Source organism: Falco punctatus, assembly GCF_963210335.1.
Source record: "Falco punctatus genome assembly, chromosome: 9".
Lineage (NCBI taxonomy): Eukaryota > Metazoa > Chordata > Aves > Falconiformes > Falconidae > Falco > Falco punctatus.
Genome location: NC_137589.1, coordinates 1,996,125 through 2,011,756, shown reverse-complemented (window position 1 = coordinate 2,011,756; position 15,632 = coordinate 1,996,125). Strand labels below are relative to the sequence as shown.

Genomic DNA, 15,632 nt, shown 5'->3' with positions numbered 1-15,632 from the left:
TTCCCGAGTTTGAGGTAGGACTCCTGAAGACAGGTGGATGTAGTTCTCAGTTAAATCCTCACCGTGCCTTTGCCAAGCCTGCCGTCCCCACCAGCCTCACTCCAGGAGCAGCGGTTGCATCTGTGATGCCAGGAGAGGACGCGGTGCTTTCACCTTGACACAGGTCCGAGGTGGTCAGTGCTACCTGATGGTTTGCCAGCAAACACGTATGTGGTCAGTGTTTTTTGGTGGCGTTGTTCATGACATGGGAACACGTGCTGGTATGAGTATCAGTGCTCAGCATGCCCTAAATTTAGGGGTATCCTCAGTTTGGTGTGCTTGGCATCATCATTTTCAGCACTTTGGAGTGTTAGTTCCCTCTGAAAGGAAACTGAAGTTGCGCTCAGTGAGGCTGGTGCAGGCTGAAGACAGGTGCAGCAGCACGGACTTGAAAATTCGAGTTCAGAGCACATAAATCACGTGTCAGAGTAAACCATCTTTAAATCTGGTTAAGAGAAACTTATCTTTGCTTCTTCCCACATACTTATTAAAATAAACTGCGTGTTATCATTCAGCCAGTTAGGTCTGCCTTTTTGAGGATTTCTTTGTTATGTATATATTGTGCGTTGTATTAAGATCGGTGTTGGCCAAACTAATTTTAAAAATGATCCAATGGCAATCCTAAGTGTTTCTCTGCCTGGTTGTCTCCAGAAGCAGGCACTGCTGCCCTGCGAGAGCTGCCGGCAAGCACAGGAGTCGCGTGGTAGGGATGCACAGCTCCCTTGACCCCGGTGCCGGCAGCACAGGGGGCTCGGGGCTGAGCCGCAGCCTGGTTTTCCAGCCTGGGGAGCACCTGGATGCTGCAGGGGGGAGGTAGAGGCTGGGAGTAGGAAGATGGAGCAAAGAGCTGAATTGTAAAATCTTTTAACTTCAAGCTACAGTTTTCAAAGCCAGTGACATATTTCTGATGAATAAAAACTTTAATTGTTTTAAAGCTGTTTATTGCAGTGTTAGTAATCTGGAAAAGAGATTGGCGATAATAATGTTGGATTTGTTGGTGGTTTTTTTCTACTGTTAAGGGCTGTATTATTCTGTCCTTGCTAGAAAGCAAATTTTAAGACCTTGGATTAAGAATTAAATATGACCTCAATGTTTTAAAATACAGTTACGATAACTATCCATTTGGTAGGTTTGGGGTTTTTTTGTTTACTTTTGACATATGGTCAATATTCTTATGCCAATTATTAAAGATGTTATTTTGTGCTATGCTCACTGTTTAACATATTGCAGCTGCCATAGTAAATGCAGGCTGATGATGACAGGGGATGTTGAGGAAGCATGTTACATGAACTGCTTCTTAGGTTAAATTACTATAGTGTCTGTACATAGGTAAAGACAGAAATCCACCCTACTTGATAAGAGAAATTTATATTATTTATATGGAACAGAACAAACCAATTTACAAGAAAGGCACTTAAGTGGGAAGCTTATTTATTAATGAGTGTAGGACACAAGCTAATGGGGTTGTAATGCAGATGCACCTAAAGCTCGGAGGACAGCAGTCTCCAAGGTCTGCTCACTACTTCAAAAGACAGAGGAGAGAAAGCATACTTGAAAAATATTCCTGCACAATTCAAAACAGAGTTATGTAAAGTAGTTTTGTCTGTCTTACCTTAGAAGGATGGCCTGTGAGTGTCTCCATTGCTCCTGCCACAGGACGTCAGTGGGGTTTCAGATCAGGAATGTGCCGGTGCTGGGGCTGTAATTCACAGCTTCCACTAGAGCCCACCTTGTCCTCCTTGGGGGGGTTCAGATGCGATTGTAAGGCCATATCAGGTCCACATCCCAGGGCAGCATCTCTGTGTGGAGAACTCCTGAAGCTCCCAGATCCCAGCAGCGAGGCATCCTGCTGGGATCCAGAGGTTTGTGGGAGAAGCGAGGAGCATGCTGAGGCCAAGGTGGTCCATGAAGGGGAGAATTTGTTTAAATTACAGTTCCTATATTCAGTATTTAACAAGCTTCTTTTGAGGCAGCAGTTTATAGACTCTTATTTCAGTTAATTATAACAGCAGTTTTTTGAAAGAGTATTTTTATTGGTTTTATTGATGTGCCCTACTGTTTTTCCAATCCTTTGATTGGGTTCTGCTTGGTTACCTGCGAGGAGAAAGGCTTGCCTCCCCTGTTCGGAAGATGCAGTAGGTGCTGGTGGCAGAGGTAGGTGATGGGCTGCTCAGGACCTGGACCGCTCCCAAAGGCTCCCACAGCCCTCGGGGGGCTTCCCGTGGTGCCGGCAGAGCCACCTCAGGGACAGCTGTGGGTCTTTCTCTGGCATACATGCCCGTGCCATAGTGACAGTCCCCTGTGTGCAACGGGGTACAATTACACAAAACCCCCAAAGAGGTGATCCGTGGCGTTTTAGTGCGTCGCAAACAATAAACAAGAAGTGCTGACAGATGTTGATTAAAATGAAGGACAGTATTCCCTATTTTTTGTCCTTCCTGTTGTTGTAGGGTTGTGGTTTTGGTTTTGAGGCCAAATTGGTAAGAAGTAAAGCCAGTTCTTCGTCGGGTAGTGCCGTTTTAGGAGAGATCCTGCCAGCCCTATAGAAAAGCTTTGGAGAGCTATATTTATTAACTATGCTGCTTTAATTGGCATGTATGAGCAGGCTCTTTTGAGCGCCCTGTTCTCAGCCTATATTGACATTAAACTTTGGATGATGAATGCCTGCCAGGAACCCAGATCTGGACAAGCTTCATGATGTTTTCACCTGATGCCAGTGTTGGTTTCTGTGTTTCTGAGTGCCCATACCTGGTTCAAAAAAGTAAGTATTTCTTTGAACTGATGTTAGAAGCTTCACGGTAACATGGGGAGGGTCAAACTGGCCTCAAGGGCTTGTGTCAGGTGCGTTTCCTGCCATCCTTTCTCCCATACAGCTGCTTTGGTGTGCAGAAGGGCCTCATACATATGAGGGAAATATTTTCATAATTTTTTTCAAGCAGCAGATGGGCAGCACGTCTCCGGTCGTGGCAGGAGTGTGCATGTCAGGCCATACGCCAGTCCCTGCCCTGACGGGAGATGCTGCACATCAGGCATCAGGTGAGCCTATGGCTGGTCCTAACAGGACGTGCTCAGAGGGCACAGACCGGGAACTTGCTTTGAAAAATGTCCTGATGAGTTGAATTTTTAAGAGGTTCCTGATTTATCTGTATCTTAATTCATTTTAATAGGCTGGAGTTATCTGCAGGTGCTGTTGATTATAATTCTTGGTGCTCACTTTCATCTGGAATTCATGCACTAACGCACGTCAAGGTGGACATCCAAAGTCAGAGCCCAGTTCCAATAATTCAGCCTGAAGTTTTCCTCCTTTGGTTTCCCCATGCACCAGTAGAGATCAGAGACCCAGGTCGTGCAGTATAAGGGTTATAATGTGTATTTTAACTGCCTGAGGTTTGGGTGGTGGTTGTTTGGGGTTTTTTTAAATCCATGCATAATTGACATTATATCTATCTTAGATATGTAGAAAAAAATGTAAATTTTACTTCAGGTACCAGTTAGCAACTGGGTTATTGCTATGAGGCAAGCTTCTGGATAGATGTGGTGGGGGTTGTGTACGAGGTGATGCTGCGTGGCAGCTGCACAGGGCTGGGAAACAGTGGGGAGGGCTGTGGTGAGTACCCTAAAACGGAGGAGCTAAGTGGAGAAGCGAAGGGAGTCTGGTGTGCAGTTTAAGGGTCCCCTGCAGCCAGCCCTAACATAGTTAATTGCCTGTGATAAAACCGACCTCGGAAGTCTGATGGGAGAATTCTTTTATATAAGAAAAAAAATGTTTTGTAACAGTTTCTTGTAAGTTCTAAAATTAACTGACTTTCTTTTAACCTAATTATAGCTAGAACTGATGATATCACCTATGCTTAATGTTGCCTCGCATCTTGGGTGAGAGTGTGCTACTGCCTGTAACTTGCCTGAATTTTTGCTCTTTGCTTTCAAGCATTTCATGTGAAGCATCTGCTTAACTGTTGCTGGTTGAGGGTCTTTGGGGCATGTGCTTGATCTCTGTCATTTTTAACCTAGAGCAGGGTGGTCCTTTCCAAGGAGAAGATACACAGAAATCGGGCTTTTGCTTTTTTAGACAAATCTTCCAGTCATTCTGCTGCCAAACCCACTGATTTGAAACAGAAATACTTAGGAGGAGGCCACTCTGATACTAGGAATACCTGTGTTTTCCAAATCTGGCCTAGCAGATGGCCTTCAAAAAGTTTCGTTCCTCGAGGGGGAGGGGGTCTCTGGGGAAGCAGGTCTCTGGGCTCCGCATGGGGCTGAGCACAAAGGCAATACAGCCTCGCAGTGCTGATGAGCACCAGAGCTAACTATACTTTTCTTGACCTGCCCGAATTATTTCTGCTAGCACAAACGAGGTAGTAAACGTGCCAGATGAGAGAAAGAGGAATTCCTGGAGAGAACAGGAATTAAGTCTGGAAAATAAGTGGCTGGGAGCCAGGAAGAAAGCAGTAAGTGAATCATGGGCCAGCACAGAGGTGGACCACGAAATCTACTGTAGAGCAGCAAGGCCAGGCAACGGGTAGTACTGAGATGGTCCCAGCAAGGTGAGTTAAGGAGGATGGGTGGTGGCCAGGGTAGGAAAAGGGCAGAAGATTGAAACTGGCCAACGTAAGGAGAGGGAAGGAGGTTGGCATGGGGTGGACAGTGAAGCAGGGCTTGGGTCATTGGGGGACACAGCAGAAGACCGAGGGAGATGAAGAACCGTAACTTCTTGGGGGTTGTTCTTGCACCTCACTGTTGTTTTAACAGAGATCTTTGTCCATAATGAGTTAAGCTTCTCTGAAAACACAATAAATATGTTCAGGAAAAATAAGCCAAGACCACACACGCACATAGCATTGTTTTCTTTGAACATGTTTCTTGTGTTCCTGGGAAAGTCCGCCGCTCACTGATTGCTGTGTTTCCTCCATGGTCTCACAGTACCATATCCCAGGGAAAGATCTTGTTTGAAATCTGTGTCTCTCTATATAGAATTCCAATCAAAACTTTAATGGTACAGGGCAGTGAGTAGCATTTAATGACCTTCAGTGCTATCACTTGAGTCTTTTGGGCATTGACATTGATTTTCCTTATCTTGGCATGTGAAGACAGGAGTCTCACTCCCTTCTTTAACGTGTTTGCTGGTACGCACTAGTAGCACAGAATAAGCAGGCAGCGGCTTTGCAGGCATCACGGCTGGCAGCTGCAATGGGCTGCGCGTACTGCTTTCTTGGGCAGCCTCGGGTTTGTACCTGAATGTAACATCATTAACTACAAGAGTCAAAAAAGCAACTAGGCCGTTTGGATAGCTATGTGTTTTACTCGAGAGGTGCATCTGTTTATTTGGAATTTGTGTTTGGTATACAAATTTTTGTGCAGATGCTTCTTTTTCAGGGTAAAAGAGAGGTACCATTTTATTGCAGTATTTCTGACCAGTCAGATCTGTAAGAATTTCATCCTCAATAACAGATACAGGCAGAATGGAGAAAATATCGCAAAGGTTGTGTGACAAGGAGTAAGCCTTACTCAGTTCTGAGTTCTCCTGCTCTTGCGTAAATGCATCACTTTCTTCTTAACAGGTCTTAAAAGGAATTGCAGTGGGGTCACTCAACACCAGTTGAGTGTTATTTCTGTTTATTGCAGCTCTCATCCTTTTTTTAATCTCTTACTGCTTTCATACAGACACTTCATTTATAAGAAGCTAAATTAAACTATGTAAGGATGTGCTTCTCCATGAATTCTAAACCTAAAAAGCTGCTTTGTTCATTGATTCAGTTGTGGGGGAGAATGCAACACAGACATACGGCTATTTGAACTCTTTATTTGCCACACTTACAATATTAATAACACTGTTTCTAGAAGTTGTCACATCAAGTAAAAGATCTTCATTCCAGACTGTCTTTTGGGGCCAAATTGAGACTGGATGCATGCATTTAATAAATTGTAGTCTCAAGTAGTCATTTTTGTAAATAATTAGCTTCAGTGAAAGAATAAGTTAGCATATTGTATGCATCTAATGTTGCAAATGTACATACAGCAAACTTTCCTATTAATCAACAGTCAAGCACTGTAAGTTGGGTCTCATACATAATGAATTGTTCTTAAACCTCATGGGTTTCATTGATAGAAAAATAAGAGAAAACACAAGTGTAGTAAGCTTTTGAATAAAATTTAACGAGATTGCTCTGCATCCTGTAATCATTTTGGAATCATTAGAGACCAGATAATTCATCTGCAGTTTTGGGGTGGCTTTAGCCTTCATCTATCAAAGAAAGACTATTTAAATGACATTTAGGTGTTGATAAAATGCATTTTTATTTAATTTCACAATATATTTGTGTTATAAAAATGCCAGCTAACTCTACATTTATTATGTAAAGAATAATGCTGCATGACTGAGTCTCATTTTAATGTTAATTTTTGTGTTCTAATCATTACTGATCTTTTTCATTTGAAAAGGAACATGCCAGCTATTTCTCTAAGAAAAAAATGATTTGGTAAGACAAGCACAGATCTATGTAAGTAGAAGAAAAAAACAGGCAGCCTTCACTTTTTCAGACAGTGCAGCTGTCTGTAGAAGCTCAACTTCTGGTGCATGCACGAATGTTATGTGGAGAGTAGTCATTTGCAGATAAAATTAAAAAATGCCATTTAAAACAAAAAAATTACAAAACATTGTAAATTATACTTGCCCCTCATACCTATTTCATGGCAAGGGAGTTACCATTCAGATCCCAGAGAATCAGCAGTGAATTCCCTTGCAAATGTAAAAATTTACTCTTATTTAGGAGGTCTTCACAATTAACTATACTAATGACCCTAAGCCCTGGAGATGCTCGATCCAGCTGATGTGCTCCAGCTGATCAGTGCCTGGGGAGTAGTTTAGCCATGGGTGCTCACTGCCAGGAGACATTCCAAAGCAACGGCAGCTTTGGTTGGTGCAGGAGCCTGGCGGAGAGGCAGTATCCCGAGTAGCAGGCACCGGGATGCTCATGTGCATGGGCTTCTCCGGTCCTTGGGCTGCAGCGAGGCATCTCGTGGGGAAAATGACCCAAGGACCTTTTTTTCTCACTGGCCTCAAGTCACTCAGAGACCCTCTGCCTCCTGTCTGATGCTCTGAGGACTGGTTTGTTCCTTGGGTGACTCACAGAGGGATTATGGCTACATACTAAACTCTCCCCGATGGCCATGACAAAATTCTGCTGTAATTGGGCAGTATTCCCAAAAATGTTTTCCTCTCCACCCATGGGTAGATTCTTTCTGTAAGATCCTTTTCCATAAGCCTGATGTCAAACACCACCACCACCTTTTTTTTTTTTTTTTTTTTTTTTTGCCTGTTTGGTTTTTTTTTTTTAACACAGGCATGAGGGTAAAAGCCGTTCAGAAGTCCACCCACATTCCCCCTCTTGTTTGACATTAAGTGGGTCTGCAGTCTCCAAGAGAGCCATGTCTAAATTGCTGTCAGATCGCATCAGGCGCGCTGGCCGCCAGGCAGGGCTGCCGGGTCATGTCAGAGCCCATTCGTTATAGCTGGATTCTGCCGCAGCGATGGGCCTCTGGTCTTTCTCCCTTAACAAGAGGATTAGCATGACAGCCACACGGAGCTCTGTGCAGACAGTCACCCAACACTTGCCTAGGTTGGGCTTCAATTACCCGTTGGGGCGGCCGCCGAGGTTGGGTCTCCCTGGTGTGGTACAACCTCAGGTCCAGGAGACCCCGTCTCTCTGATGGGCTCCCTGGTTTGGGGAGGGTTTCCGTGATCTTCCCCCAGCTCCCTGCTTTTTTGGTGTGTTTTGTATTGTTTGGGGGGAATTTTGAGAAAAGAAAAAGAAAAAAAGGACTTTTTAGTACAAGGGGGGGTTTTCTTGCTGTTTTATTTCTGTTACCTGCTCCTCCATTAACGCATTCCTATAAGGGCTGTTTTTTCGTCCCTACTGGACGTAGGGTAATTTTGATAATTTTTGGACCTGTTTAAGGCGCAGACTTCTAAGAAATCAAATGGCTAAAGAAGCGTCAAAATACAGAGGAAAAAACCATGGATGTGTCCCGCAGACACTAATTCTTCCTACTTACCCCAGCCTGGAGGTGCTCTTCAAACTGGAACGCTGAGCACTGTGCTCCCCTATAAATGTGCTTGCAGATTTCCAGGGAGAAACTGCAATGTTTCCTATTACAGGTTTAATTAAAATTTAGTATCTGTGTCTGCCAAGTTATTCTGTCTCTTTTTCCTGCTTGTAAATTGTGAGGCTGTAGGTGCTGGGGAGCCTCAGGAGCAGCGCGGGGAAGTCAAGGCTTCCTTTTGGAGACAGGTCTTTGCCTTCTGCTCTTCCTTGCCAGCCCCTGCCTCTGCCCATTGCAACTTCTGCAGACACTGGGGTTACTGCTTGGCTTTCATCCACTGGACTCTTCCTGTCTTTCCCTGTCTGCCCATGTTAGGCTCGGTGACATGGACATCTGACGGTGGTTTTGATGACGGCAGGCTAAGAGAAGGGTTTGGTGAGATTTTGTGCCATTTGCATTGCAAAGAGCACAGCTGATGATTGCTTTCACAGCATTCTGGTCATACCAAGACCCAAAAGCCTCTTAATTAGGACCACTTTATTTATATCTTAATATACTATTGGTTATTAATGAACAAAAGTGCATGTGTTTTTTATTCAGGGAATACAGTGGGAAAGATTATGGATGCCCTTAAAAGACATAGAATGAAATGTGGTTGAGTGTACAAATATGTTTATCTTCTATATGCCTAAAGATAGTATATTGCAAACCTAGTGGTCTGCAGTGCTACATGTACCATGGTGTCAACACGCTGTTCAGTTGGTAACAGCCTGGCAAAGACCCTAATTTTCCATGAGAAGAAACTGGGAATTTATATGTAAGAGCATACATTTTATTTTTTCTTTTATGTCATTATCCCTGCTGTTACCTGAGTGGAATTGTTGTTTTTAATGTAATAATGAATTGTCTGAGTCTGCTCGCTTGTACCAGTGACCCTTAGCTGGCTGCAGTCTAGGAGGAGTTGCAGTCATCTTTTTTCACGCCAGTTGGGGAGCTTTTTTGGTTTCTGTCTTAACCAAATTGAGATAAAGGGGTCTCTTCTTCATTAGCTCAGCACCTGAAGCAGTTTAGAAACCTCTTCCTAGGCAAACCACTGGTGGGTGAAGTAGTTATCCGGGGAGGAATCTTTCAGGCGTGTGTGGCTACAGGCTGTGGAAGGGAGCATTGGATGTTGTGTTCAACCAGTCAATTATATTTAATATATACAAATATTTTATAAATATATAAATATGCTTTGGAAGCCAATAAAACATTCTCATAACATTTACCCTAAGGAAGCTGCCAGCTCTTAGCTTTAACAGAAGGAAGCTGCCAGCAGAGCTGTTGTGATATATTCTCTTTACTTGAAATCGTGCAACTCAAGGTCCATCTTGTAGTGTTTCCATTCAGGTTTATTAAGGACTGACTGAGGCAAAAAGTAGAAGTGAAATAAATAAGTAGAGGCATACCAGTTTAGAACACGGCTACCCACTGAGGCTTCTCACAGCCTTTCTCTGGTTTTCATTATGGTTAAGCTATTTAGGATGACACTGAAGCCAATCTGCTGCTTACATGTTTATTTTGGAAGCACGTTAGAAACTTTCAGCTCTTGGCAAGTGGTTTGGAAGGAGCCTGTTAAACTGAAACAGGTGGTGTTTCTACTTTTCTCCCCCTCTGCTAAAACCATCTTTTCCGTCATTTCATCCCATGCAAACACAAGAAGTCACAGAAGAAACGCGGCTGGGATGGAACCTCGGGAAGACACCTCTCAGCTGCGTGGACGCCAGAGCCAGCTGGCTTCCTTAGCTTGTTCAGTCTTAAACAAGAGCTGTAATGGAAATAAATACGTAGGATTGCAGTAGGAACAGTATGGAATAGCTGTCGTATGGGTAAGCTGGAGCAGCAGGTCTGCTCTTGGGCTGTGGTGGATTCCTGTGCTGGGACTGACCTTACATCTCTCTTGGACTTCACCACCACCGAGAGATGAACGCGCAGGCTGGAGACCTGCAGCAGCGGCAGTTGTTCCCCAGCCTGAAACAGAGTCTCCTTCTGAGAGACATCCAACTTAGAAACACAAAAAAAAAAAAAAAAAAAAAAAAAAAAACCACACAACCAAAAAACCCCCACAAACAAACCTAGGTCTGTATTTTTAGATGTCTGCTTTTTATAGCTTAAAACAAGCATTTTTTTTCTGTTTGAGGAGTGTGTAGTTTTAATTAAGCATCACATTCTAAAGCTGTGTAGATGAGTCAACCACCTGGAGCTGAATATCCCTTGAACATCACCATAAAGTTAAGCCAGACATCTAACTTACTGCACACGTTAGAGGCTGGCACATTGATGTAAACAAAAAAGTTTCCATTAAAAAAAACACAAAACAATACATCCATAAAATGCAACAGTTGACCAAGTGAAAATATAAAAACCTCCACTTTTAATTTTTTTAAATGCCAGGCAGCACCCAACACAATTCACTGATGAAAACAAGTGCAGTGACAGTCTCCAGTGAAAGTGCAAGTGATTTAAACAAGATTGCTGCATTTTAAATAAATGCTTCTCATTATTTTATCCACACTGGGAAATAAAAAAAAAAAAAAAAAAAAAAAAAAGGTTTTGGTGCTTTTTAAGGAAGGATAATTGAATTCTCCAGGGTGAAAGTGAGGCAGTCTGATTTCTTACACCTTCTGGTTAGTTTCTTGCATTTTTAGATGAATATGTTTTCTTTTCCTGTATAAAAGTAAAAATTACATCTTGTTGAATCACAGGTTTCAGACGAATGGCCATTTGGCTGTCACTGTGCATGCTGCTGGCTCTGCTTTCTCCTGTCCATCTTGGTATTAGAGATGCTCAAAGATCAATGCATGGAGTAGCCTGTTCCAAAACTTTCCAATAAGTCTAACATTGAGCAGAGGAATTTCACTTGAGGGGAGAGATTTCTTGTGATGTAAATCATCTGCTCTCCTTTTCTTCTTGCGGCTTTTTTGAGACAACTTTTCCCTTGCTTTTTGAAATGGGCATACGGTTTAGTTGGACCAAAGCGTGGCTTTGAAGCCTGAGAAAATCCTTTAAAAGGCTGGTGTTTTAAGCTGAATTTTTCATGACGAGGTAGTTTGTAGAAGGAGTGCTGCTATGCAACTTTGGAAAGAGTAAGGGGAGGAGGGCCAGTAGAAGACACCCATGCATAAGTTATGTTCATCCTTTTTCTTTATTAATGCTGTCAAATTCCCAGGAACAGTTGTTAGCATTTCTAGCCAAGCACAATTAATGTGAAGACTTTTTGGTTGTTTAACTTTCTGCTGATTTGAAGCTCTCAGCATGTATGTTGGCAATAAACTTTGTATCCTACAGGAAGAGAAGTCAGTGTATTCTTAGAAAGCAATTCATTTTTTTCTCACAGATCTTTTGCTTTCTTGACCAAGGTGGAGGTGGCCATGGAGGTGGCAGGTACAGGGAAAGTGTCTGGTGCTGACGTTCTGGGAGAATGTTCTCATCAAAAACATCTAGAGATGTTCAGCAGTGAGAAGGCACTGTTCTCGAAAGCAGTAATTACAAAAAAATGAAACATTAAGACTTACATCCAAACATTCCTGCCAGGAAAGACCTGGTGGAAGTGATCAATGTGTGTGTGATGGCAAGGAGGAACATAGCCATGCATTGGGATGGCCCAGCCTTGCTACAGTGCACAGTAGGTTCCTGCAGCCCTCCCAGCTACACCTACAGGCAAAGCAGCTGCTGTAATTTGTGTCATTTTAAAAAGATTGATGGACCTTTATTCTGTATGTTAAATATGGAGCTAGTCGCCTGGTGGTTGCCTTGAGGCTTCAGGCAAAGCCCTGAGCAGCCCACGCGCCAGCCTCAGCAGCACTGCGCCTCGCCGGCTCTGCCGTGCTGCTCCCACCTGTTTTGGGGCAGAACGATGGTACTTTGGTGCCTTCCTGGAGCAGGAGGAAATTGCAGCGTCTCTTTGGCAGCATCAGGCTGGGGCGGTTGGAAGCAGAGCTGGGAGCCCAGCTGCTGGGGACTGCTCTCTTGCAGAGCGGCGAGGAGACGAAGTCTTTCGGTTTTATGATGATATTACAGTCCAAATCATTTCCAGACTCCCAAGAATGTGAAACAAGATGATGTGAAAAACATAAGGTTCCTGTAGTTTTGAGTGCTTTCTATGCTCTTCCGGATAAATGGAGCAGAAAAGTCTCCCAACTTCTCTTTGAGCTTTCAGAGGCATTATTGTATTCTGTAGTTATTATATTGTCGTAGCTCTAACAATCCACAGTAAAACTGAGCCATATTCTGCTGAGTGTTGTACATGTGCAGAATAACGGATTATCCGTGGTGTCGAGAGCTTGGTTTGACATCCGTGTTGTAGCTGTTGGTGCAAAAAAGTTTATGCATGACTTCTTGTACTTTTGTTTTTAGTGAAGATATTACTAAATAGCAAAATAACATAAACTAGATATCAGTTTTATAAAGCAGATCGATAGTACTTCACACACACACAAATCAAAATCATTAATTTGGTAAATAAATGGAAAGAGATGAATAAAATTTCACTTAATTTCTAGTGAATTGGATCGAAAGGTGATTCTTCACTTTTGTTTCGCCTCTGCTCCAAGCCATCAGCTTGCATTCTGGAGTGTGCGGCTGGAGTATTTTAACGGTCTCCGTCTGTGTCCCTCCTCTTCTCTGCCACTTTCTAATCAGTAATTATGTGGTCTTCAGTGGTTAACAATTAATCAGAAAGTGAACTGGGGCTGGGGGAGATGGCAGGGCCGTTTGATCATGCACCAGGCGAGTGAGCGTAACCCCGGCCCAGCCCCTGCTTGCACATGGTTTACCCCGTCCAGCGGCAGAGCTGGGGCTGCTTACACCAACAGCCCGTCCTGTGTTTGGCTCCACGAGCTGTTGTGCGTCACGCGTGTGAAGACCTTTGGTCTCTCTGCGAAGGTGCCTCGTGGCAAAAGCAGGTCTGTCGTCTTTTATGCCATTACTGGTACATCACACATTTCCTTTTCTTAGGCTTTCTGCTGGGAGGCAACTAACCAAACGTTTTCGCTCACTTGCCACATGTCAAGCGTAAGGGCAAATACGGGTTGGAGCGCTTTTTCCCCATACCTGGTTGGCAGAATTGCTCTGGTTTACTTTCTTCCATTGTCTCAGGTTCACCTGTATTTTTGATATTTCTACAATTATCTCTCCTTTCTCCTGCTTTGTGACACATCCAGCCTTTCACCAGAAAACTGTGCTGTGGTGGTTTAGCAGCATCCCATTGAGAAACTTCTTGTTTTGGAGTCTGGCTGTATTTCCAGCCGGAGGGAAAAAAGAAAAAAAAAAAAAAAAAGGCTGTAAGAATCAGTAAACGGTAGGATAACTCACCAGTGGTGCTTAAGATTCTGGAAAGAAGACGACTGCTGGCAGGGCTTACTGTTTTGGCAGTCACCCTCCGTGTTGTCACCTTATTGGTCTTCTCATCATTTCTCTTGGGTGTGTTGCTAATGGGCTCTGTTTGTTTATTGGTACACTGAAACCGGTCTCTGCAGCTTTGAGAGACACCAACCACATTGCAGCCTTGTAAAGCACCAAGAGAGCTCCACCACCCCTTCACCAGCGCTGCTTTGCCTCACTGAAAGCATACAGGATGGGAAACACGGCTGGGTATTTGCAAATCCAGTGTTCATGTTTTCATTGCTTTCATATACACATTGCTCTTCCAGAGGAAAAGGAGAATAAAGTAGCAAGGGAAGAAGTACATTCTTGTTTACAGGTGCTTTCTGTTTGCTTGCTTTTGCTCTTCAGTATCCTGCAAGCACGAGCTGCCATTGAAAATCAAATGAATTCTCAATTGCTTCCTTCCAATTCAATAAGTAGAGAAAAGCAGAAACCGGCCACCGTCGCTGGAAGGAAACGGGGCAGAGGAAGGTGCGGGTCCGGCAGAAAGTCATTTCCTTTCCTCCTTTTCCCAGGGATGGTCCCTGGGGAGACAGACTGTGCCCTTGGGGCACATGGAGGAGAAGCCTCAGCTTCATCCACTCTGGAAGCACAAGGATGCATCATCTACCATGGACTTGGGTGGTTTTCTTGCTCCCTGACATTTCCCACATACGGCATTTTCCTCTCACTAATCTTTCATGATTTTTTTTACAGGTGTAAGCAACCTTGTGTCATCATTGCATTTCTAGAGGTGATGAGGATGTGTGTTTGTTCTTGCTGTTACAAATCTTTTCACCTTTATCAGAGCAGAAAAAAGATGGAGTCTGACTCCAGATTGAATGTTTTGAGATTTTCATTTCTTTTTTGCTAATGTAGAGAGTATGAATATTCAGTCTTGTAATTTTGATCATTGTAACTTTACAATTCTGCCTCTCGCAACAGGGCAGAGTCCTCAGCTGCTTGCGAGGTGTGCGAAGGCACGGAGGAGATGACGGAGCCGCTGAAGCAGTGCACAGCCTGGCTGCATGCCTACTTCTGCGAGCCAGCAAGGACGGCGAGCCTGCCTGTGCCAGCCTTCCACCACCCGCTGCTCCGGCGAGGTCTGTACCCGGGGGCGCCCACCCCCTCCCTGCTCCCAGCGGCCGGGGTGCTGCGGGTCCCCTCCCTTGGTCTTGGGCAGTGGCCACAGGAACGGTGTGGCTCAGCTCCCGACGGTGGCTGGCTGAAAGGTTGGAATGTGAACACTTCTGAAGGGCACTAAGCTTTTCAGCAGGGTCACTGCTCAGTAAACTAGCTTTTTGCCAGCAAGGGGGGACGTGTCCGTGACAGCAGACATGTCATAGAAGCAGTTGGTGATAGCTCCTGTGAGGTAGGTATGTTTTTATTCCTCAAAGTTACCGTAGATTTTTTTAATATCTTTTTAAAAAAAGAACAGGTGTCGTTACAAAGAAGTTATGCTATTTATGTATTTAGATAAAAACAAGACCTGAGAAAAGTTTCTCCTTACCATTCTCTGTTCAGTGGCTGTGTTCCTGAAGGCCTTGTAACAGAAGTAAGTCGCTTGAAATGAAATAGATCCCATTGCTTTAAAAAAAGAAATAAATCTCCAAAGTCAGAGTTTTGCAGTGCTTTCTTGTCTGTCCATGAACGTCATCATTTCCCACCAAATAAAATCTTCATTTTACTAGATCGGTTTTTTAATTGTAGTAGCCTCCATAATGATATAGGACCATAAAGCAGCTAGTACCCTCTACATGAGGTGAAGTAAGACAGCACTGTTTTTGATATAAACTCTGAATTGTATGTACTCTTTCTGTAGTTCAACGTGAAAGACACCTTTTTAATATGGGTGCATAGGTTTGTGATTTAAGGCCCAGGGACTATACTATACGTCTGTACCTGTGTAAAACAGTGGCCAGTGCTGCCTGTGGAACGCAGGGGCTGTTCTGGCAGGCACGCCTTTGCGAGCCGTAGCTACAAGAACTCAGCTGTCTCTACTGCTAATTGCTGGTTTTCTTCAAATTCCTGTAAATAGCAGGCTTCTTGCTGTTACGCTTCCTTATCCTTACATAAGAAGCGGTCATCATGCAGAGCGTTCTGCGGATAATCAGGCTGTCGCTCTGGAAGGTGGGAGCCTTACAGCTTGT

General features: G+C 43.9%; 1 protein-coding gene across 3 annotated transcripts in view; it reads left to right on the top strand.

Moving 5' to 3' along the window:
* The window catches only part of MGMT (O-6-methylguanine-DNA methyltransferase), a 168,873-nt gene that overhangs the window by 119,240 nt on the left and 34,001 nt on the right, over window positions 1-15,632 (top strand). For all 3 annotated transcript variants that reach the window (XM_080403448.1, XM_080403449.1, XM_080403447.1), the window contains one exon: window positions 14,428-14,585. In XM_080403448.1, coding sequence (XP_080259574.1) covers window positions 14,428-14,585 — 158 coding nt within the window. The remainder of the gene's footprint in view (window positions 1-14,427; window positions 14,586-15,632) is intronic.